General features: G+C 44.6%; 1 protein-coding gene across 1 annotated transcript in view; it reads left to right on the top strand.

Moving 5' to 3' along the window:
- Positions 1-21,258, top strand: part of LOC132782169 (cytochrome P450 3A9-like) — a 32,384-nt gene extending 11,126 nt beyond the window's left edge. The window contains exons 6-13 of the mRNA XM_067462046.1: positions 1,563-1,651; positions 6,344-6,492; positions 8,083-8,213; positions 10,183-10,261; positions 14,256-14,416; positions 15,933-16,159; positions 19,113-19,275; positions 20,961-21,258. Of these exons, the coding sequence (XP_067318147.1) occupies positions 1,563-1,651; positions 6,344-6,492; positions 8,083-8,213; positions 10,183-10,261; positions 14,256-14,416; positions 15,933-16,159; positions 19,113-19,275; positions 20,961-21,050 (1,089 nt within the window). The 3' untranslated portion in view covers positions 21,051-21,258. The remainder of the gene's footprint in view (positions 1-1,562; positions 1,652-6,343; positions 6,493-8,082; positions 8,214-10,182; positions 10,262-14,255; positions 14,417-15,932; positions 16,160-19,112; positions 19,276-20,960) is intronic.
- Positions 21,259-25,429: the final 4,171 nt, after the last annotated feature.

Below are 25,429 nucleotides of genomic sequence, written 5' to 3'. Positions count from 1 at the left end.
TAATCCACATTATCTGCTTTGAACTGGATTATATGAGTCTACACTGCCATATAATCCAGTTCAAAGCAGATAATCTGGATTTAATATGGCAGTGTAGAAGGGACCTTAGTGCAGTTGATGTCTAACATGACACCCCCCCCCCCCCCCCAATTAGAGATAGTAACTTATAGTTTTGCTAAGGGCAAGGACACCAGACTGGATAATAAGGGTTAAGCCTTGGTCAGATTGGTGTGTATCATTTAATCAAGGCTTTATGCCCTATGTTCATATGTTTACAGCAGAAAGTAACCGATTTATTACTGAAAATCTGAGACACACCTGGGCTCCTGATGGTCCCCTACCTCACAAACAAGGACTCTCTTTCCCCCTCGTGGATATATTTCCCTTTATGGACCTTCCTATGAATAATATGAACTATGGACACTGGGGGAGGGTAGTTGGGTTTACTCTCTGTATTATGATGTCTGTATTTTCATATTTTCTCCTGTTTTTCTATATTTCCCCCTCATGCATCTAACCTTGCCCTGACCCTTGTTGTCCCCTTTCCCTCTCCTTGAGGAATTACATAAGGAAGTTGCCCTGCCTCTGAAAAAGCAATCTGCGATCATGAAAGCCCCTTATCTTAGGACATTTCTTGCATGGACAATAACAAAGGACTTGACTTCAGAGTTGGGCCATCAAGAGGATTTTCTCTTGGCAGACTTTTTAATCATATAACAATGGGGGGGAGGGGGGATGACCTTCAGAAAGCCCTTTTTCCCCCAACCCATATTTCTTTTAAATCTCTCCACTAAAGACATTCACCAAAGTCTTCCCCTTTGTGCCTTATCTGATTGCAAGGGGAAAACTCGGATTAAGTGATCAATGCTTATTGCAGACCCATCTTAAGACAATAGCCTTGGTTTTTCTGGCAGGCCGGTTCCGGACTCATTAAACCTCCAGGACATTAAACTCCATAATCCACTCAAGAATGCATTGTATCCCTTTGTCCCGCCTCCCTCCCTTCTGATTCGCTGGAGCGTCAAGGCGGCAGAAGCCTCCTGATTGGCCCAGGCGCGCGGAGGACGGCCAAGCCTCCTCCTAGCTGTTTGTGCGTCAGCCAATCCCCTTCGAGCTGGGCGAGAGGGGTGAGCGGGAATTTTGAAACTCACAATTCTGTATTTTCTATAAAAATGGCATTTATTTCTGTAACCACATGCTCTGCTTGACGAATGATCACGGCTTTGCATTCTTTTCAGCTGAATCGCTAATAAACCTCGGTGGCACTTTCTTCAACTTTGATGAGATTCGTTTTGGGAACTTAGGGAAAATAAATTGCTTAAAATTAGGCTTCTCTTTGCTCACCAATGTAGCGATCCCTCTTTGGTGGGGGCGCAGGGTCTCTCCTCCTGGGGTAGACCCTTCTAAAGTTCCTATCAACTTCACAGTCATTTTGGCATATGGGAAATGTTCAGACTTGATGTTTTCCTCTATTTGTTCTTTTGGCAATCCATGGAATCTATAACACTCACTTCCACTGCCAACTTCATGAATTGATACTCTTCATATGGTGTGTTTTTCAGATGTTGCCCATCATCAACCATTATGGGAAAATGTTAGAGGAAAGTGTCCAGAAGAAAGTAGAAAATGAGGAATCCATAGACTTGAAAAAGTGAGTAATTCCTGAGCAAAGGTCATGTGACTCTCAATTTCAGAGGAAGGCAATCACATGTCTATCTTTAAAGTCAGTTTGGTTGGACTACGGTGCCTGCAAATCCTTACTCAGAAATGATAACAATAATGAGGCTGGGCTTAGCACAGCAGCTTAAACCGCTAAGCTGCAGAAAATCCTGGCGATCAAAAGGTTGGCAGTTCAAATCCAGGTTGGGGTGAGTACCCACCATCAGCCCTAGCTTCTGCTCACCTAGCAGATCGAATACAGAAATGTGAGTAGATAAATAGATAACACTTTAAGCAGGGACGTAATGAAAGGCGCCCATAAGGACGTACTGGTGATTCAATTGGGTGGACATCAACAAAGCTCCTTGGCACAGAAGATTGAGTGACAGCACCCCTTCCCCCCACCCCTCCCATGACCGGAGTCAAGCACAGCCTCCAGATGGAAATGGAAAAAGATGGGGAAAGCCTTTACCTCTGTTTATGTATTGTCTGTCCTTGTTTATTGTATAATAGTGTTTCTTGTATATGTGTTCTGTAATCTGCCCTGAATCCCCTTGGGGAGATAGAGCAGAATATAAATAAATAGACGTGTGCTTTTCACCTTAAGAACAGACAAGCATCTCGAGCTCTGAGGATGACCTGGGAAGGAATCCCATTGGAGCATCGCAGCACACACAAATACCTGAGAGGCACTCTGGACCACACTCTGACTTACAAGAAGTACTGCTTGAATATCAAGCAAAAAACTGGTGCTAGAAAGAATATCATACAAAAGCTGACTGGCACAACCTGGGGATCACAACCAGACACAGTGAAGACATCTGCCCTTGCACTTTACTACTCTGCTGCTGAGTATGCAGCCCAGTGTAGAATACATCTCACAATGCTAAAATAGTGGATGTGGTTCTTAATGAGTCATGCCACATTATCACAGAATGTCTACGCCCTACACTACTGGAGAAATTGTACTGTTTAGCCAGTATTGCACCACCTGATATCTGCTGGGAAGTAGCAGCCAATAATGAAAAGACCAAGACAGTGACATCTCCAGTCCACCCCCTGTTTAGATATCAGCCAGCACACCAATGCCTTAAATCATATTAAGGTGCAGGTGCTCACCTACAAAGCCCTGAACGGTTTGGGACCACCCTACCTGCGTGACCGCATCTCCATCTACGAACCCACATGTTCTCTTTGGTCATCTGGAGAGGCCCTGCTCGTGATCCCGCCTGCGTCGCAAGCGCGCTTGGTGGGGACTCAAGACAGGGCCTTTTCTGTGGTGGCCCCCAACTCTGGAACGCCCTCCCAAGGGACCTCAGACAGGCCCCTTCATTGGCAGTCTTCCGAAAGAACTTGAAAACCTGGCTGTTCCGATGTGCCTTTTCAGATTAGGAACCCCCCAGTACCAAATCCTAGAAGCACTTTAGTAGAACTAAGTCCACTACACACCGCACACTGCACCTATGCTATAATCCTTCATACCTCCTGCCACATCAGCACTTTTAACCTTGTACCCAGTACCCCAGCCCAGCCCAGTTTTATAGTGTCTTGTTTTTATGCATTGTTATTGTTGTTGTTCATTCTACTTAACTGTTTTAATTTGCTTTGGGTATTGTATTGTTGTATTGTGTTATGAGGCCTTGGCCTATGTAAGCTGCATCGAGTCCCTCGGGAGATGCTAGCGGGGTACAAATAAAGTAATAATAATAATAATAATAATAATAATAATAATAATAAATCAAGAAATAGTTTTCTAAGATCTACAGAGACACTCGCTGGAACACCTCAGCAAGCGAGAGTCCAAAAGTGGCAGGCTCAAACCCAGAGCTTCAATCAGTGGCTGATACCCAATGAGAGACTCCCTCCTGGGCAAACGGAAGACTGGATGACTTGGAAGGCACTGAACAAACTGTGCTCCGGCACCATGAGGTGCAAAGCCAACCTTAAGAAATGGGACCAAAAGTTGGAGTCCATGAGTGTAGGGAAGAGTAAACCACAGACCACCTGCTGCAATGCAACCTGAGCCCTGCCACATGCACAATGGAAGACCTTTTTGCAGCAACACCAGAGGCACTCCAAGTGGCCAGCTTCTGGGATTCGCTTCTGATATGATAAATAAATTATTATTTATTATTTGGGATCACCTATGATTGAAATATGAAAACCGTCAACCCATCACAACCTGCCCTTGCACTGTTGTTGTTGTTGTTGTTATTTTACTGACACAAAAGCAGAGTATGTCACAGCAAACGAGATCTCTATGCTGGATTTCGTATCACAAAATCACAAGTCGAACACTACCCAAGCGTCTAGAACTGTGTGATGTATTTTCGAACGATGCATGCAGATCCAAGTCAGGTGGCCTTTTGCAGTTGACAGATCGTGATTTTGTCAATGTTTATTGTTTCCAAATGCCGGCTGAGATCTTTTGGCACGGCAACCAGTGTGCCAATGACCAATAGGACCATCTGGACTGGTTTATGCCAGAGCCTGTGCAATTATTATTATTGTTATTGTTATCATCATCATCATCCACTGGGTGATCAGCCATATATAAATCAGAAATACTGTCTATTTGACAATGAATTCAGCAACATGGTCATGTTATCTTGGATCAGGAAGCAAAGGGGACCTTGTAGTGTCTTTGAGGCGAGAAAGAGGTTGGTACCATATGCTCTTGAGATGTAGTAGGCTTAAGTCTACAAAGCTAATGTCAGCAACTTCTTCCTTTTAGTGAGTCAGTTTCAAATACAAGAATTCATTAATGATCTCGGGTCAAGATGTGCTGCCGTTTTAGGCTCCTTTCCGTGATTTCTTTTTTAATTAGAATCATAGAATCATAGAATCAAAGAGTTGGAAGAGACCTCATGGGCCATCCAGTCCAACCCCATTCTGCCAAGAAGCAGGAATATTGCATTCAAATAACCCCTGACAGATGGCCATCCAGCCTCTGTTTCTAAGCTTCCAAAGAAGGAGCCTCCACCACACTCCGGGGCAGAGAGTTCCACGGCTCTCACAGTCAGGAAGTTCAGGAAGTAATTGCACGCATGTGTTGTTTTCGCTCCTAGAAGGATATTGCAGCAAGAATGAGATATCATTGTTTACTTTGCTTGACTTTATAATTGTGTTTTCGAAGATAAAATCGTGGTTTCTAGGTATGGTTTAAATGAAACCATATTCATTATCAAATGACAGAAGTATATTGATTTAAACGGTAATAGTGATCTGTAATATAGATAGACTGGATACAGGGTAACCAAGTTTAATGGCGCATGATTTTTTACAATTAGTTGTAATGGGTTTTTAAATGTCATTCTTTAAATAAATTTACTGTTCTCTAATGAAATGCCATACAGGCTGCAGACATGTCAGATAAATATAGAGGATTAATTTGAATCTTTTTACTGCCTGTCTGAGCTTTTCCACAGCACAAAAAGTCTCCATCACAAGATACTGCAAAAGATGTAGATTGAGGCTGGATCTACACTGCCCTAAGTCCCAGAATTATCTGATTTGAACTGGTTTATATGAGTCCCCACTGCCATACAGGGGCGGCTCGTCCATTATGCGAAGTAAGCAGTCGCAGAACACTTTTTTTTGCCAGGGGCGCAGAGGCGCCTCTGTAAATGCCCCTCGACTGCCACTTGAGGAGCGCTCGCTCAGCTCACAACAGTCCTAGCAGTCCGGGGGGAGCCTCGGCTTTCTTGCCTCGCTGCCAGGCGATCCTCTTCCCAAAGGGGCCGGGACCTTGAGCCTCGCCTAGCCCCTCTCGTTCCTGCTCCACCCGGCCGCCGGGTGCATGAGCAGAGCTGGCGCTCAATTGTTCTCTGCATTTGATCCCTTCCCCATGACCGGCTCCCTTTCCCGATCCCCCGGCGCTCCACCCGCCTCCTCTCCTCTTCTCAATCCGCGGGTGGGCCAAGGGGCGGAGCCGCCGCGCCTGGCCCGCTTTGGGTCCGGAGGTGTGTCTGAAGACCCCAGAGTGTGCACCAAAAGTCGCCTCTTCTCCTGACTTTCTCTTCAGCCATTGGGACCAAGAGAGAGAGAGGGAGGGAGGGAGCCCCTCCGGCTGGAGGTATCTCCCACCTCCGCTCCCTCTTTTGTTTTTGCGCCTACCTTCAGGAAAAGTGGGCATCTCCACCTCTGTCTCTCTCTCTCTCTCTCTATCTCTCTCGGTCCCAATGGCTGAGGAGAAAGTCAGGAAAGAGGTAACTTTTGGTGCACACGCCGGGGTCTTCAGGCATGCCTCCGGACCCAAAGCGGGCCAGGCAAGGGAGCAAATGTGGCAAGTGTAGTTACTGGGATGTATAGTTCACCTACAATCAAAGAGCATTCTGAACTCCACCAATGATGGAATTGAACCAAATATGGCACACCGAACTCCCACGACAAACAGAAAATATATATCAATGATTGGTTGGGGGGGGGGGGCAAAATACTGTTTGCTTACCGTTGAAAATTACCTAGGGCCGCCTCTGCTGCCATATAATCTGTGATAAGCAGAAAGTCTGAGATCAGATCCTGGGATATAGAGCAGTGTAGAAGAAGCCCAAGTTGATTGTGTTAGGAGGAACTGAGACATACAGTACTTCTTGTTGTGGAAGGGTGTCTTGAGAAGATCCCTGCATGCCATGGTATCCTGTCACATTTAGATGAATTTGTCTTTTCTTCTTCTCTTTCCCAGCTTCTTTGGAGGCTACAGTATGGATGTGACCACCAGCACCTCATTCAGCATCAACGTGGACTCCATTAACAACCCCAATGATCCTTTTGTCAAGCATATTAAAACATTTTTGAAGTTTGACACTTTTGATCCGGTGATACTTCTCGTTGGTAGGAGGCCTCTGTATTTTGACCTTCCTTCCGTCCTTCCTTCCTTCCTTCCTTCCTTCCTTCCTTCCTTCCTTCCTTCTACTTCTTCTGTCCTCTACTTCTTCTTCCCCTCATCCATTTTCTACTTTCCTCTCCATCTCCACCTCCACCTCCATTTCCATCATCTCCATTGTTTCTTTCTCTATCTCCGTCATCTCCACCCCCATCTCCATCTCTGTCTTCATAATGTTCATTGTCTCCATCATCTGCATAATCTCCATCCCCATCTCCATAATTTCCATCATCTCCATCTCCATCCACGTCTCCATCTCCATCATCTCCATCTCCATCACTGTCTTTGTCTCCATCTCCATCTTCTCCATTTCCATCTCCATCCCCATCTCCATAATTTCCATCTCCATCATCTCCATCTCCATCCACTTCTCCATCTCCATCTCCATCACTGCCTCTGTCTTTGTCTCCATTTCCATCATCTCCATCTTCTCCATTTCCATCTCCATCCCCATCTCCATCCATGTCTCCATCTCCATCATCTCCATCTCCATCACTGTCTCTGTCTTTGTCTCCATCTCCATCATCTCTATCTTCTCAATTTCCATCTCCATCCCCATCTCCATAATTTCCATCTCCATCATCTCCATCTCCATCTCCATCTCTGTCTCCATCTCCATCATTTCCATCATCTCCACCTTCTCCATTTCCATCTCTATTTCCATCTCCACCTCCATCATTTCCATCGCCTCCATCTCTATCTCCATCATGTCCTCCTCCATGCCCTTTTCATTTCATCTCCTTCTTCTCCTCTCTTTCCCCTCTTTCATCTCCTTTTCCTACTTCTTTGAGAGATTTGAAGTACCAGGGCAGACACTATACAGTTTGTAGTACTTATTCAAAATTTTGGTCTCTGTTCGTTTTACTGTGAGTGGTGAGGGATGAAGGAATATGGGCTCCATATTCTCTGATAGCCCAAATTTGCAGAGACCACCCTGATTAATTGTCTCTTCCCCTACTTTTTCAACTTGAAGAAATTTATATTTTTCCTCCTCCCATTGGACCCCTTTGTCCTCTGCTGTCTTTTTTGGCTGCCACAATCTAACTTCAAAGTGTAAAATCAGAATGTGCTCAACTAAGCCAGAGAAGAGGGGCAGAATCTTGCCATTCCCAATAGACTCGGGCAAAAACCGACTGCTTCAGCCTCTTCTAACGTGTGTTCTTCCTCACTAATACCTTTTGCCAGCTTGGTCACACTCTGCTTGGAGATAAGTCCCCTAGTTTTCATTTATGAGATGTTGGGTGGCACAATGCTGTTTGTCCAACATGCACAGTTGCAGCTGAAGTAAAAGTTGAATTAATAGGCTGATATTACAGCAGGAAAAAGTGTGTGAAATGTTTCTAATGTTTTATGTTGTGTCTACATTGTGAGCACTGTAACTGGCTTGAAGTTGAGAGCTCCTCAGATGATGAACTCCAAGATTTTGTAAAACAGATGGTTGTCAAAGTGGAATAACTGCGTAGTATGAAATGCCCCTGAGTTACTGTATCACAGTTTTATGGCATCTCCCAAAGGACCCTTTTCATCTCCTTTCCCAGTTATTTTCCCATTCCTCAGGCCACTTTTAGAGAGACTAAACTTCAACATGGTGGCACCATCGTCGTTCACAACCTTCTTCATAGACGTTCTCAAAAAAGTCAAGAAGGACCGGCAAAAGAATGATCACAAGGTGAGTTAGACTCGTTTCTGGGGTCTCTTTTGGTTCTGTGGGTGCAGGGTGGACGGGACACGACCGTTCCAAAGTCATAACCGGAGATCTATGGACAACCACTCGAGGTGTCACTCACATGAGGGGCAGATGCTGGTAGTGTCACTTAGCACAGCAGCTTTAGCAACATCCACAGTTGCACAATGTATGAAATTCAAAGCACACGCGCCATGACAAACATAGGTGGCAAAATAGATACTTTCAAGGTGGTGCTCTCACACTGAGCTTTCTTCCCCTTGCTCTGGAGATCAGAGGACCACCATAGGTCCCCTGTAGCAATTCTGGGACACTTCCTTGGGATATTTATTTATCGTGTCATCAGCAACCATACCATTGTGTTACAATTCTAACAGAACAAAACAAACACACAGATTAAAAAGAAAAAAGGGAAAAAAACACACACAGATTTTGCAAACTTGGTAGTTGGTTAAATGTCCTTTGACCAGTATCTGGCCACTTGGAGTGCCTCTGGTGTTGCCACAAGAAGGTCCTCCATTGTGCATGTGGCAGGGCTCAGGTTGCATCGCAGCAGGTGGTCAGTGGTTTGCTCTTCTCCACACTCGCATGTCGAGGATTCCACCCTGTAGCCCCATTTCTTAAGATTGGCTCTGCATCTCGTGGTGCCAGAGCGCAGTCTGTTCAGCACCTTCCAAGTCGCCCAGTCCTCTGTGTGCCCAGGGGGGAGTCTCTCATCTGGTATCACCCATGAATTGAGGTGCTGGGTTTGGGCCTGCCACTTTTGGACTCTCACTTGCTGGGGTGTTCCAGCGAGTGTCTCTGTAGATCTAAGAAAACTATGTCTTGATTTAAGTCATTGGCGTGCTGGCTGATACCCAAACAGGGGATGAGCTGGAGATGTCTCTGCCTTGGTCCTTTCACTATTGGCTGCTACTTCCCGGCGGATGTCAGGTGGTGCAATACCGGCTAGGCAGTGTAATTTCTCCAGTGGTGTAGGGCGCAGACACCCCGTGATAATGCGGCATGTCTCATTAAGAGAGTAGCATAGCGCAAGGGCAGAGGTCTTCACTGTGTCTGGTTGTGATCCCCAGGTTGTGCCAGTCAGCTTTCGTATGATGTTGTTTCTAGCGCCCACTTTTTGCTTGACGTTCAGGCAGTGCTTCTTGTAGGTCAGAGCACAGTCCAGAGTGACTCCCAGGTATTTGGGTGTGTTGCAATACTCCAGTGGGATCCCTTCCCAGGTAACCCTCAGAGCTCGGGATGCTTGTCCTTAAGGTGAAAGGCGCATGTCTGTGTTTTAGATGGATTAGGGATCAGTTGGTTTTCCCTGTAATAGGCAGTAAGAGCACCTAGAGCTTCGGAGAGCTTCTTTTCAACCATCTCAAAGCTCCCTGCTTGAGTGGTGATGGCACGATCGTCAGCATAGATGAAACTCTCTGTCCCTTCTGGCAGTGGCTGGTCATTTGTGTAGATGTTGAACATGGATGGAGCAAGCACGCTCCCCTGAGGCAGGCCGTTCTTCTGTTTCCGCCATCTGCTTCTCTGGCCCTGGAACTCAACAAAGAAGCTCCTGTTTTGTAGCAGGTTTCCTCTGAGGCGGGTGAGGTGGTCGTCCTTTGTGATATTATACATTTTTCTCAGGAGGAGGTGGTGGTTCACAGTATCATAGGCTGCTGACAAGTCTATGAAGACAGCTCCTGTGATCTGCTGCCTTTCAAAGCCATCTTCTATGTGCTGAGTCAGGTTCAGCACTTGCGATGTGCAGCTTTTGCCTTTTCTGAAGCCAGCTTGCTGTGGGATCAGACAGGGGTCTATATTTTCCATAATTCTATGCAAAATAAGTATCTCCAGAACTTTGTAGAGGTGGCACAACAGGGAGATTGGTCTGTAGCATTCCTTGGGATGAATGGAGCCTACATTTTGCCATTATCCTCTACCTATTATCATCCTATGTGACATTTTTCCATTGCAGAACAGGGTTGACTTCTTGCAACTAATGGTGGACTCCCAAATTTCAGGCAGCGTTCCTGAAGAAACAAATATGTACAAAGGTAAATACCAGGACAGTAGAGTGTGGTTTCACCTGTCTGCTTTGGTTAGACCAGACCTGGAATATTGTGTCCAATTCTGGGTACCAGAATTCAAGAGAGATATTGACAAGCTGGAATGTGTCCAGAGGAGGGCGACTAAAACAATCAAGGGTCTGGAGAACAAGCCCTATGAGGAGCAGCTTAAGGAGCTGGGCATGTTTAGCCTGAAGAAGAGAAGGCTGAGAGGAGATATGATAGCTATGTATGTGATGTGTGAGAGGAAGCCACAGGGAGGAGGGAGCAAGCTTGTTTTCTGCTTCCCTGGAGACTAGGACGAGGAACAATGGCTTCAAACTACAAGAGAGGAGATTCCATTTGAGCATGAGGAAGAACTTTCTGACTGTGAGAGCCGCTCAGCAGTGGAACTCTCTGCCCCGGAGTGTGGTGGAGGCTCCTTCTTTGGAAGCTTTTAAACAGAGGCTGGATGGCCATCTGTCAGGGGTGATTTGAATGCAATATTCCTGCTTCTTGGCAGAATGGGGTTGGACTGGATGGCCCATGAGGTCTCTTCCAGCTCTTTGATTCTATGATTCTATGTGAATCTGTCAAAATATGTCCTGCCTGGCGTTTGTGTAGGTTCTCCATGTGATTTTATGGTTTGCTTTCACCAGAGGTTGCCCTGGAGGACCAAGTAAATTTTTAGGGGATAATACTTCTCTAGAGATATTATAGACCCTCTATGGTAATGCCTAGCAGGGGTTAATCACCTGCAGCAATAGATCACAGTAATTGAAAGGCTGGCAGTTCAAAGCCCGGGTTGAGGTGAGCACCCAACCTTCAGCCCAGCTTACTGTCCACCTAAGCAGTTTGAAAACAGCTGTGAGTGGAGATATTAGGCACCGCTTAAGAGGGGAGATATTTTACAGCACCATAAAAGGAAATACCAGAAAATGCTGGTGATCAAAGAAAAAGGGAAGTCTGTGATCAAGGGCTCTTTGTCATAGAGGATGGGAGCAACAGCACCCCCTGTGGCTGGAATCGAGCATGACCTCCAAGACACCGAAGTTGGGGAAAACGCTGACATATACCTCTATCTGTTGTCTGTCCTGTCTGTTTTAAGGCATCAAATTTGCCGTGTATATGTTCTGTGATATGGCCCTCGGTGGCACAGTGGGTTCAAGTGCTGAGCTGCTGAGCTTGTAGACCAAAAGGTTGCAGGTTCGAATCCGGAGAGCGGTGTGAGTTTCTGCTATTTGCCCCAGCTCCTGCCAACCTAGCAGTTCAAAAACATGCAAATGTGAGTAGATCAATAGGTACCGCTCCAGCAGGAAGGTAACGCCGCTTCATGCAGTCCACATGACCTTGGAGGTGTCTACAGACAATGCCGGCTCTTAGGCTTGGAAATTGGGATGAGCACCACACCCCAGAGTCGGACACGACTGGACTTAATGTCAGGGGAAAACCTTTACCTTACCTTACTTTACCGTGGACAGCGAGTGGAGACGGGAGGCCTAGTTTCCGAGAGATCCCCTCTATCTTGTGGGGTTCCTCAGGGGGCCATTCTCTCCCCTCTGTTGTTTAACATCTATATGCGACCACTTGCTCAGCTGGTTCGAGGTTTTGGGCTTGAGTGTTATCAGTATGCCGATGACACTCAGCTGGTGCTGAAGATGGAAGGACGACCGGATCCTGTACCCGATTGTTTCCATCAGTGCCTCGAGGCTGTGACTGGATGTCTGCGTGCCAGCAGGTTGAGGGTGAATCCAGCAAAGATGGAGATCCTATGGCTGGGTCGACCGGGCAGTGGAGATATCCAGCTGCCTACCCTGGATGGCGAGGCACTACGCCCATCATCGTTGGTCAAGAGTCTGGGAGTCCTTTTGGACCCTCTGCTGACGATGGAGGCCCAGGTCTCCGCCGTGAGCAGAACTGCCTTTTTTCACCTGCGGCAAGCTAGACGACTGGCCCCCTCCCTGTCCAGGGACGACCTAGCTACGGTCCAGGCTACGGTCATCTCAAGACTGGACTACTGTAACACCCTCTACATTGGCCTTCCTCTGTCGGTGATCCGGAAGCTCAAGTTGGTACAAAATGCAGCTGCTCGGCTTCTTGCGGGAATTCCGATGAGATGCCACATAACCCCAATCTTACTACAGCTGCATTGGTTACCAGTTCAGCACCGGATCACTTTCAAAGTGATGGTGCTCACCTTTAAGGCCTTGCATGGTCTGGGGCCGATGTACCTGAGGGACCGCCTCACCCCCTACCAACCCCAGAGATCCCTCCATTCTGAGGACTAAGATCTACTGGAAATTCCCAGTGTCAAAACCTTGCGTCTAACAGCAACCAGGCGCAGAGCCTTCACAGCAGTGGCACCATCACTCTGGAATACTTTGCCACCTGAAGTCCGTGCCTTGCGGGATTTATCAGCTTTCCACAGGGCATATAAGACATATCTGTTTCGACAGGCTTTTAATGTTTGATATTGCTGTTTTTAAATTGTTTTAAATTGTTTTGAAATTGTGTTAGATTTTAGCCATTCTTGTAAGCCGCTCCGAGCCCCAGGGGAGTGGCGGCATATACGTTCAAATAATAAATAAATAAATAAATAAATAGTCTGTGATCCGCCCTGAGTCCCCTTCAGGGTGAGAAGTGGGGAATATAAATGCTGTAAATAACAGTCATGCAATCTAATTGGGATCGGTATTATCCACATTTTCCTGTCCCCATGGTACTTTGCATACTGAAATCATAGAATCCTAGAATCAAAGAGTTGGAAGAGACCTCATGGGCCATCCAGTCCAACCCCCTGCCAAGAAGCAGGAATATTGTATTCAAATCACCCCTGACAGATGGCCATCCAGCCTCTCTTTAAAAGCTTCCAAAGAGGGAGCCTCCACCACACTCCGGGGCAGAGAGTTCCACTGCTGAACGGCTCTCACAGTCAGGAAGTTCTTCCTCATGTTCAGATGGAATCTCCTCTCTTGTAGTTTGAAGCCATTGTTCCATTGCGTCCTAGTCCCCAAGGAAGCAGAAAACAAGCTTGCTCCCTCCTCTCTGTGGCTTCCTCTCACATATTTATACATGGCTATCATATCTCCTCTCAGCCTTCTCTTCTTCAGGCTAAACATGCCCAGCTCCTTAAGCCGCTCCTCATAGGGCTTGTTCTCCAGACCTTTTATCATTTTAGTCGCTCTCCTCTGGACACATTCCAGCTTGTCAATATCTCTCTTGAATTGTGGTGCCCAGAATTGGACACAATATTCCAGGTGTGGTCTAACCAAAGCAGAATAGAGAGGTAGCATTACTTCCCTAGATCTAGACACTATGCTCCTATTGATGCAGGCCAAAATCCCATTGGCTTTTTTTGCCGCCACATCACATTGTTGGCTCATGTTTAACTTGTTGTCCACGAGGACTCCAAGATCTTTTTCACACATACTGCTCTCGAGCCAGGCATCCCCCATTCTGTAGCTTTGCATTTCGTTTTTCCTGCCAAAGTGGAGTATCTTGCATTTGTCACTGTTGAACTTCATTTTGTTAATTTTGGCCCATCTCTCTAATCTGTCAAGATCGTTTTGAATCCTGCTCCTGTCCTCTGGAGTATTGGCTATCTCTCCCAAATCACCAGAATCCCCTAGGTCAGTGGGTAGCCATGCCAGCTAAACAATGGAGTTGTAGTTCAAGAAAATGTGACATTTTCAAGATCTGGTGTAGCTTTGCCACATTCTCAAAAAAAAATCTGAAAAACAACTCCATTGCCGGGCCCCAGTTTCAGATGTTTTCTCTCTCCCTTCGGCTGGAAATCAGTGGGCTGCTCTTTGTCATCGAAAAAGACCTTTTAAAGGCACTCTCATCCCAAAGATGAATTTCACCGCAGCGTGGGCCAAAAGTGATTTTGAGATTTATACTTGCAGTATACACAGTGTTACAGTTAATCCCACCCTGATTATTACTGGCTGCTTCTCCGCAGACCTGATTTACTGTTGTGTTTTCCTTCCTCGTCTATTTCCAGCTCTAACTGACAAAGAGATTTTGACACAGGCCATAGTCTTTATTTTTGCCGGTTACGAAACTACCAGCACTGCCCTTAGCTTCCTGTCTTACCTCCTGGCCACCAACCCTGATGTCCAGCAGAAACTTCAGGAGGAGATTGATGCCACCCTTCCCAACCAGGTAAAAGTCTCCATGGACCAAACATGAATCCAGTGGTCTGTGATGTATGGAAGTTTTTCAAGTGGATTTCTGAAAAATGTATCTAGTAGGCTTGGGCAGTTTCGTTCGTTAATTTCGTAATTCGTTATTAATTCGTATTTAAATTCACTTACGATCCAATATTGAGCCATGCAGGAATAGTGTGAGGAGTAATTAAGAATCGAAACAATTTTTCCAATTTTCGTAATTATTTCGTAATTATTTTCATAATATAATATAATAATATATAATATATAATACAATATATTATAATAATATAATATACAATAATATAATATAATAATATTATAATAATATAATATAATAATATTTAATATAATAATATATAATATAATATAATAACATAATAATATATAATATAATATATATAATATAATAATATTATAATAATATAATATATAATAATATAATATACAACAATATAATATAATATAATAATATTATAATAATATAATATAATATAGTTGTTGTTTGTTTTATCACACCAACAGTCAACAACAGAGGGAGAAGGAAGCTTCAGAAGTTCCCCCTGTCCCATTTGGAGGTTTTTTAGCATATTGCGCAATCGCGTCCACCATTAACGAATCAATTCGAAATTTACAAAATTTCGTAAATTTCGAAATTTTGAAAAGGACAATTTCGGAAGTCCAAAAAAAAAAACCCGAAACACCATCGCCCCCTACAAACGAAACAAGTTTAGAACCAAATTGTTACCCAAGCCTAGTATCTAGTCCTCGTGGCTAGGGAGGTAATTTTGAAAGCAGGGTGGTGATATCTCTTGGGCGTTTGAATTGAATTGAATACGTTTATTGTCATTGTGCTATTGCACAATGAAATTAAATTCTTTCCCCAGCACACACCACAAAACAACACACCCATCTCTCCACACCTCAACCACCATCACACAGCTCCCAGTGCCACGTCAATGCGAAAGTATGGAGTTCAATATAGTTACAGCTCTAGGATAGAAGCTATCACTCAGTCTGTTTGTCCTTGTCTTTGTCACCCTGTACTATCTACCAGAGGGTAAGAATTCAATAATAATAATAATAATAATAATAATAAGCTAGTAAAGTGGGCCCGGTGGTGATCGGCACACTGGGTGCAGTGCTTAAAGACCTTGGCCTGTACTTAAAAACAAATGCTAGCCAAGCCAGAATTGAAAAGAATTAAACTTCTTAGTTTAAAATATACACTCAGGAACAAAATTAACTATTTATTTATTTTGCATATTTGTATCCTGATCTTCTCACCCAGAGGGGGGGACTCGGGGGGGGGGGGGGCTTCAACAAAGTCTTCTTTTAAAAGTAACATACCTTATTTACTCATAAACATCTTGTATTAATCCAGCATACAGGCACATTTATAGATAGGATGTAGTTTCTCTGTGTTGAGAACACAGGGTTCCAACACATATCAGGATCTAGATGTTCTATGATAATATTTCTATGTATTTGGTGCTTTTTCTAATTCCTAGGCGACTCCCACCTACGATGCGTTCCATCAGATGGAGTATCTTGACATGGTGGTCAATGAAACCCTCCGGCTCTACCCCGTCGGAGGTCGGGTTGAAAGAGAATGCAAAGACACGGTGGAAATCAATGGGGTGACTATCCCGAAAGGAACCGTCATTGTGATCCCCACTTTTGCCCTGCATCGTGATCCAGAATATTGGCCAGAACCAGAAGAATTCAGACCAGAGAGGTAGGTTGCCAGAAGAAGCTGAGTAGCCAATGATCAGCCATCATGGAAAAAAGAGAGAGAGGCAGCAGGTTTATGAAAGGAAGGAAAAATGTCTCTGGAAATATTGAGACTTCCCACTTCCTTTTGTTTTGATTACACCTGACCATTGATGGTCTTGAAGCCAAACTCTTTCTTGATCATATTGGGATGCCCTCCCTTGTGTTTGTCATTCTCTCCTATCTCATTGTTCATTGATCTATCGATCTATCATTCCATGTACTTACTTACTTACTTACTTACTTAGGCGATCCCTTGTTGGACGAGTAAGATGGTCTTCCATTATGGATTTCCTTGTGGGTCCGTATGTGGCTGTGGAGCCCTATTCTTGCTCTGCATCTTCTTCCGCAGTGAGGGCATTGGTTTCCAGGTGGAAGGCGGTCCCGGTCGGGGTTGGCTTGACGCGCCTTCCTCCTGGCACGTTTCTCTCTTTCACCCTCCACTCGTTCCTCCTCAAATTCTGCAGCACTGCTGGTCACAGCTGACCTCCAGCTGGAGCGCTCAAGGGCCAGGGCTTCCCAGTTCTCAGTGTCTATGCCAGAGTTTTTAAGGTTGGCTTTGAGCCCATCTTTAAATCTCTTTTCCTGTCCACCAACGTTCCGTTTTCCGTTCTTAAGTTCGGAGTAGAGCAGCTGCTTTGGGAGACGGTGGTCAGGCATCCGGACAACGTGGCCGGCCCAGCGGAGTTGATGTTGGAGGGCCATCGCTTCAATGCTGGTGGTCTTTGCTTCTTCCAGCACACTGACGTTTGTCCGCCTGTCTTCCCAGGAGATTTGCAGGATTTTCCAGAGGCAGCGCTGATGGAAACGTTCCAGGAGTTGCATGTGACGACTGTAGACAGTCCACGTCTCACAGGCATATAGCAGGGTTGGGAGGACAATAGCTTTATAGACAAGCACCTTGGTCTCCCTACGAATGTCCCATGTATCATGCATCTATCACGAGTGGTTCTCAGCCTTCCTAATGCCAGGAACCTTTAATACAGTTCCTCATTGTGGGGACCCACAACCATAAAATTATTTCCCTTGCTACTTCATAACTGTAATTTTGCTACTGTTATGAATTGTCATGTAAATATCTGATATGCAGGATTATGCCGTCACGCCTGGGGGCTATAACTCTTAGTAAAAGAGACATAGAAGAGCAATCTTTTCCCCAGGGGATTGCTTCATGCCTTCCTTTAAAGAACTGGAACCCCCAAGAACCAAAACACTGTAGATAACTCAAAATAGGTTTTATTGTTCACAAAGAGTTATCCCTTTGAGTCTCTGGTTGTCTTGGGTCCAAGGAGATTTCGCAGCTAAGAAGCTTTTCCTGTTCCCTCTTTTCTCAATGGCTGTGAAGGCCGAAACAAACACAACCCCCAGACCAATGGCCTATGTTGAAGGCACAGAGTCTTCCTTTTGATGCCAAAGGAGCGGTTTGAAGGCGCTTGGGTCTCCTCAACATTGTCCAGGGCGATCTGGGCATGAAGCATGAGTCCCAAGAATAAAAACCTTAGAATTGGTGATGAGAGGTAACTTAATTAAGGGTTTTAGAGCCAAGTCTCTTTCACACGTCTATCTGATAGAATGTTTGATGGTAAAATGGAATTTGGATGAAATTTGGCACAAATACCCAACACACCCAAATCTGAATAGTGATGGAGTTGGGGGGATTGATTTTGTCATTTGGGAGTTGAAGTTGCTGGGATTTCTAGTTCACCTACAATGAAAGAGCACTTTGAACTTCACCAATGATGGAATTGAACCAGACTTGGCACACAGAACTCCCATGACCAACAGAAAATATTGGAAGGGGTTGGTGGGCATTGACCTTGAGTTTTGGAGATGTAGTTCACCTTCATCCAGAGAGCACTATGGCCTCAAACAATGATAGATCTGGACCAAATCTGGCACAAATACCCAATATGCCCAAATGTGAACACTGGTGGAGTTTGGGGAAAATAAACTTCGACATTTGGGAGTTGTAGTTGCTGGGATTTATAGTTCACCTACAATCATAGAGCATTCTGTACCCCACCAATGATAGCATTGGGACAAACTTCCCACACAGAACCCCCATGACCAACAGAAAATACTGTGTTTTCTGATGGTCTTTGATGACCTTTCTGACACCTCCATGACCCTCCCCCGGGGCCCTGACCCCCAGACTGAGAAACGCTGATCTATCACATTTAAACTCCGGCAGTGTTTCAGAAACTTGTGTTATACTAAGGAAGCATTAAGATTATTTTCTCTTGTTTTCTTTTTGAAAGGGAAAGGGTAAGCTATTATTGCTATGCACCCTCAAGTTATTTCTGACGTATGGCAACCTTAAGACATATGTTGTCGAAGGCTTTCATGGCTGGAATCACTGGGTTGTTGTAGGGTTTTTTGGGCTATATGGTCATGTTCTAGAGGCATTCTCTCCTGACATTTCGCCTGCATCTATGGCAGTGAGGTGAGACATACCTAACATAGAGTTTTCCAGGGCTGAGAGAGAGTGACTTTGCTCAGCAGGTTTCCTTGGTTGAGCGAGGAGCCAACTCCTGGTTTCCAAAGCCATGATCCAACACTCAAACCTTTATCTCCCAGAAGAATGATGTTGGTTAATCATTCCACCTTGGGCTGTGCTTGTGATTTCCAGCTATATTTATTTCTCTAAAGAACATACCCTTTGGGTCTGGCCTCAGATCATTCATTCGACCCAAATCAATTCCTTCCGCAACTAATGACTCTTGTGTGCCTCCTTGACTCAGGCAAGTCCCCATTAGAGAAGGATCAAAGCATGCCTTGCCAGGGGCCACAAGCACCAGCTGGGTTCGCCAGTCTCCTCCCGCAGCGAAGGATCAAAGGTGTTTCTTCCTTTCTGCCTCCCAGCATCTTCTGGAAGAGATGCTTCATTCACGCCTTTCTCTCCGTTGCTGTGCAAACAGGTTCAGCAAAGAGAACAAGGAAACCCAAAACCCATACGTCTACCTGCCTTTCGGAGCAGGTCCCAGGAACTGCATCGGGATGCGCTTTGCTCTGCTGGTCCTAAAAGTGGCTGTCGTGATCCTCCTGCAAAAATATACCTTCCGACCCTGCAAAGAGACCCAAGTAAGCAGGGATTATGCTTAAAGAAGTAATAAGGCAAACTGTCATGCAGATTTGCTTGCCTATACGCTGTTAAATAAAATAAGTAGAAAACAAAAATTTGGATACCTCTATATCAAAGAGGACGTAGAGATTTTCACCGTGCACTTTATGAGACTGATATTGATTGCAGTTTTGTATTCTGCAGCTATTGTTGCATTTTATTGATCTTGATTGGGGGGAAGGGTTGTGATGTCTATGTTGGTTGTTGTTGCTTTGTGTTGTCTTTGCGCTTTTTGTATATTGCATGTTTGCATCTTTTGTCAGAGAATTGAAGCTTTGCCAGCGGAAGGATTGCTAGATCAGCAGACACTGAAATCAGGACTCTGCAAGCTTTCAGCCACAACAGAAAACTAAGTTTACTAAGTACATCTATACACGTCTATTCACAGCAAGCAACAGACAGGAACTCCTAGGCACAAACAACAGTCTCTGAACATCTGCTTATCTGACTTCTGGCTGAGACCAGATCCTCCCTCTTCTTCCCAGCCAGATAATACGTTATCTCATTTCTGTCAAGGTTACAATGTATTGTTTATTGCCTGTTGTTCTTCTGCTTTATTTTGTTTTAATTGTTTTGATTTGCTTAGATTGTATTGTTATATTGTGTGTTGAGGCCTTGGCCTGTGTAAGCCACATCGAGTCCTTCGGGAGATGTTGGCGGGGTACAAATAAAGTTTAATAATAATAATAATAATAATAATAATAATAATACAGTTTCACAGCCTCAGCACTATGCTTTCTTATACACAATAGAGCAGAATAGAATCCATCTTGAAATACATCTTAATCCATCTTGAATTACATAGAAACACATTGAAAAACACACATACATAACTAAATAATCCTGACATCTTTGAGTGCTTTGTGAGCTGCCCCGAGTTCCTCCAGGAGATGGTGGCAAGGTATAATAATAATAATAATAATAATAATAATAATAATAATAATAATCACAATCCGGAGCAGACGAGAAAACTGGCATAAGGAGGCTCTCCATGGACAGTTCCTGGGAAAAATTGAGAGCCAAATTGACAAAGGAAACACATGGCTGTGGCTCACAAATGGAACTTTGAAAAAGGAGATGAAGGAGGGCCTGATTCTTACAGCCCAAGAGCAAGCCATGAGAACCAATGCCTTCAAAGCCAGAATTGAAAGTCAGCGACAGATCCCAAGTGTAGACTCTGCAAGGAAGCAGATGAAACAATAGATCCCATCCTCAGCTGCTGCAAGAAGATCACGCAGACAGCCTCCAAGCAGAGGCACAACACCGTTGCTCAGATGATTCACTCGAACTTTTGTCACAAATAACATCTGCCTGCAACAAAGAACTGGTGGGATTACAACCAGGAAAAAGTTACAGTTTCTCAAGTCGCTCCTGACACACACACACAAATTATTGTTGTTATTAGGTATTTAACTTTCTCTGTCAAAGAGTGCTAGTGCCATCCCAAACTACTACTCAGAGGATTCCATAGCATTGCGTCATAACATGGTGTTAAACTGCATTAATTCTACAGTATAGAGGCACCCTTAATAGTAAATTTAAAGCAATAAGAGGAGATACATAAGTTTTCAAGTTGTCTCCAATGTCTCCAATGCTGTTTTCAACCTATTCACTAACACTATTTCTTTCTTTCCTAATGAAACAGATCCCCTTGGAAGTGTGTGGCGAGGTCCTCCTGAAACCAAAAAATCCCATCAAACTTAAGTTGGTCCGCAGAGCTGGACTTCAAGAATAGAAAGATTGGAAACCGCACCTTCTCTATCACGCCACGTGGAATTAGTAAATATTGTGAATTGGACTGCAAAGTGAATATGGAAAATCAGGATTATGAATTCAGTTCCTACCCCAAAGGACTAAAGACTTGGGCCAAAAGAAGACAACGGAGGACACTGTCATTTCAATTTCAGGAACGCCATTGTAATAAAAAACCAATACAGTACAAACCCATGGAACTCATGGGGTCGCAATAAGTCTTGAATACACAAATAAGACTTGAATACACAAATATTCAATAAGACTTGAATACACAATAATACACAATACACAATATACACACGCAATAAGACTTGAATACACAAAATCCTATATACCAGTAATAAGTTCATATGCTTTGGACAATGTGAATAGAACATCAGCCTTCATTTACTTCATTTTAGCTGAAAAGAGGTAAAGCAAGCAAATGGATAGATGTTAAGTTTTTGAATTATAGTTTATGTATAAGAGGGGGCATCTTCTTTGCAAATATCTCTGTTTTGGTTAAAGAACACAATAAAGACTCAAAGTATGTACTGTCATTAGATTCCAAGGCATAGAATCATAGAGTTGGAAGAGACCACATGGACCACCTAGTCCAACCCCCTTCTGCTATGCAGGAAAAGCACAATCAAAGCACCCCTGACAGATGGCCATCCAGCCTCTCTTTGAAAGCCTCCAAAGAAGGAGCTTGCACATCATCCTGAGGCAGGGAGTTCCACTGCTGAACAGCTCTTCTGATGGTCAGGAAGTTCTCCTAATGTTCAGGTGGAATCTCCTTTCCTGTCATTGAGTCCCAGTCTCCAGGGCAGCAGAAAACAAGGCTTCTCTCTCTTTCTCAGGACATCCTTTCAAATATTTAAACATGGTGAGCATGTCTCCTTACAACCTTCACTTCGGGAGGCGAAACAGACCCAGCTCTTTAAGCTGCTCCTAAAAGGGATTCTTGCTTTCAGGATCATAAACCTCCGTGGCTTGTCTTCACCTGGCGAGTGTGTTCTCTAATCTGGAACTGGGCTTCAGCGTAAATGCTCACCGGGCATGGACCCTCCATATCCACAGTCCTAGTCTAAATTTGATCTCATTTGGACAGCTTTAAAAGCATTGATCATCCCAAATCAGACATAAAAATAGCTATCAGATTGCCCTGTGAAGAGCTTTAAAAGGTAAAGGTTGTCCCCTGACATTAAGTCCAGTCGTGTCCGACTCTGGGGTGTGGTGCTCATGTCCATTTCTAAGCCAAAGAGACGGCATTGTCTGTAGACAACTCCAAGGTCATGCATGGAGCACCGTTACCTTCCCGTCGGAGCAGTACCTATTGATCTACTCACATTTGCATGTTTTCGAATCGCTAGGTTGGCAGAAGCTGGGGCTGACAGCGGAAGCTCACACCGCTCTCCGGATTCGAACCTGTGACCTTTCGGTCAACAAGCTCAGCAGGTCAGCGGTTTAACCACTGTGTCACCGGGTGCACGAGGTGCTGTAGGGCTGGTTTAACTGATGCTGCAACATTGGCACAAAATCTGCTGCATGCGCCCATTTAGTCAGACTAACTTTTGGTCTTTTAGCTCGACTTTTAGCCAGTGGTAGGTCTGCTCAAGAGCAGCTGGTACCCCTGATATCAGCAAGGCAGTTAATCTGCAATGGGTTTTAGTCTGAACTTCAAAGGATATGATTACTACACTTGCATCTTATCCACAGAATAGACTCAGCTGCTTCGATAATGTCCTTAAATTCAGACTGAAATCTAGAGTGCGTTCACTACCCCACTGATATGGACACCACCAACTAACTCCTACTTTCTCCTACGGAAAGAGAAACGATACCATGTTGAGAAAGCAAAGGTAGTTTAAAGAAATCCAACACTGTGTGAGTCCAGCGATAATTGCATCGCAGTGCAAAGCCCCAAGCAATTGGGAGGTGTTTACTGGAGCACAGCGCAACCGTTAATCCCCTTCTAATTATGAATGCCTGCATTTATGTAAGATTTACAGGCAGTACTTTTCTTTATCATTCATTTTCAGGTCCCAGCAACAAGGAGTGCATCTACGCTATTGAATGAATGCAGTTTGATATCACTTTCAGTGTCACAGATCAATGACATAGAATTCTGGGATTTGTAGTTTGGTGAGGAATCAGTGCACTTTGGGAGAAAAGGCTAAAGGCAAAATGTGACGAAATGAAAATTATGCGTACTTCACATTTGACCAGTTCACACACCGTCTTGCCAGAGAAAGAAAATATGCCACATAAAATTCAGAACAACATATTGACAAGCTGGAATGTGTCCAGAGGAGAGCGACTAAAATAATAAAAGGTCTGGAGAACAAGCCCTATGAGGAGCGGCTTAAGGAGCTGGGCATGTTTAACCTGAAGAAGAGAAGGCTGAGAGGGGATATGATAGCCATGTATAAATAAATATGTGAGAGGAAGCCACAGGGAGGAGGGGGCAAGATTGTTTTCTGCTTCCTTGGAGACTAGGACGCAGTGGAACAATGGCTTCAAACTACAAGAGAGGAGATTCCATCTGAACATGAGGAAGAACTTCCTGACTGTGAGAGCCATTCAGCAGTGGAACTCTCTGCCCCGGAGTGTGGTGGAGGCTCCTTCTTTGGAAGCTTTTAAACAGAGGCTGGATGGCCATCTGTCAGGGGTGATTTGGATGCAATATTCCTACTTCTTGGCAGAATGGAGTTGGACTGGATGGCCCATGAGGTCTCTTCCAACTCTTTGATTCTATGATTCTATGTGCAATCATGTGATCAGTTGCATCAACTCACACAATGTCCTTGTTTTTCACGTTGCCAGGGCTCGGCCTTTACAGAGGCAGAGATGAACCAAACAAACCCAGTTTGTATAAACCCAGTTTGTATAAAACAATTTAATTAAAACGGCACTCACTTTCTGGCTGTTTTAATAGTCCAAAATAGAAAACAAAAGATAGCACTCAGCCACAGAATACAAAACAAAAACAGCAAACACTGTTGCAGGTTCAAGATAACTCCATATTTATTTATTTCGTGCATTTCTACCCCGCCTTTCTCAGAGCGGCTTCCAGCCGGCACAATTCTATCCCTACAGTTAAATAAAAATACATATCAACAATAATTATAAATAATTAACCATAAAATTATTACAATAAAATCTCATAAAAAGCCAACTGAGTGGCCATCGTTTCGCCAAGTTCCGTATTTAGTGAGCCATTCAGCTTATCATAATCCATTTCCAAAGCTCTTGTCGTCATTGTCCTTGTCATGGTCCCATATAAATGTTTTTAATTTCCTTCTAAAAGAGAGGAGGGATGACGATGATCGAATTTCCCTCACAGGCAGGGGGCCACCACCGAGAAGGCCCTGTCCCTCGTCCCCACTAGTCTCGTTTGTGACAAGGGTGGGGCCGAGAGAAAAGCCCCTCCAGAAGATCTTAATTTCCTAGGCGGGACGTAGAAGGAGATACGTTTGGACAGGTACGTTGGGCCGGAGTCGTATAGGGTTTTATAGGTCAAGACCAGCACTTTGAATTGTGCTCGAAACTGGATCGGCAACCAGTGGAGCTGACATAATAGGGGGGTGGTATGCTCCCTGTATGATGCTCTGGTGAGTAATCTGGCTGCCGCCCATTGAACTAGTTGAAGTTTCCGAACAGTCTTCAAAGGCAACCCCACGTAGAGTGCGTTGCATAGTCAAAAGGTCCAGTCCAGTGGTCAAACGCTGAGTGTTGAATAAACAAAGTCCAGGGATCAAGAGTCTATACCATAGTCAAAAGCCAGTCCAAAGGTTCAAGGTCCCAGAATTCCAAAGGTTCAGGAGACAGGTCAGGACACCAAAAGTAAACAAACCTGGGGAAAAACCAGCAGCATCTACCACCAAGGTAAAACAATACTTTTCTCCCAAAGATCAGTCCCAAGGCTAGCTCCTTATATCCAGAAACACCCAGCTGCAATCCATCTCTTGCATACCTCTACCCTTAATTGCTTTCACCCATGAACTCTTACTTACAGATTACTCAACCCTTTAGAACTAAGACTTACATTAACCCTTCCATCACCAACCACCAACAACTGCAGAATCATAGAATCAAAGAGTTGGAAGAGACCTCATGGGCCATCCAGTCCAACCCCCCTGCCAAGAAGCAGGAATATTGCATTCAAATCACCCCTGACAGATGGCCATCCAGCCTCTGTTTAAAAGCTTCCAAAGAAGGAGCCTCCACCACACTCCGGGGCAGAGAGTTCCACTGCTGAACAGCTCTCACAGTCAGGAAGTTCATGTTCAGATGGAATCTCCTCTCTTGTAGTTTGAAGCCATTGTTCCATTGCGTCCTAGTCTCCAGGGAAGCAGAAAACAAGCTTGCTCCCTCCTC

The sequence above is a fragment of the Anolis sagrei genome, chromosome Y, assembly GCF_037176765.1.
Source record: "Anolis sagrei isolate rAnoSag1 chromosome Y, rAnoSag1.mat, whole genome shotgun sequence".
Lineage (NCBI taxonomy): Eukaryota > Metazoa > Chordata > Lepidosauria > Squamata > Dactyloidae > Anolis > Anolis sagrei.
This window is presented reverse-complemented; position numbering and strand designations above follow the sequence as displayed.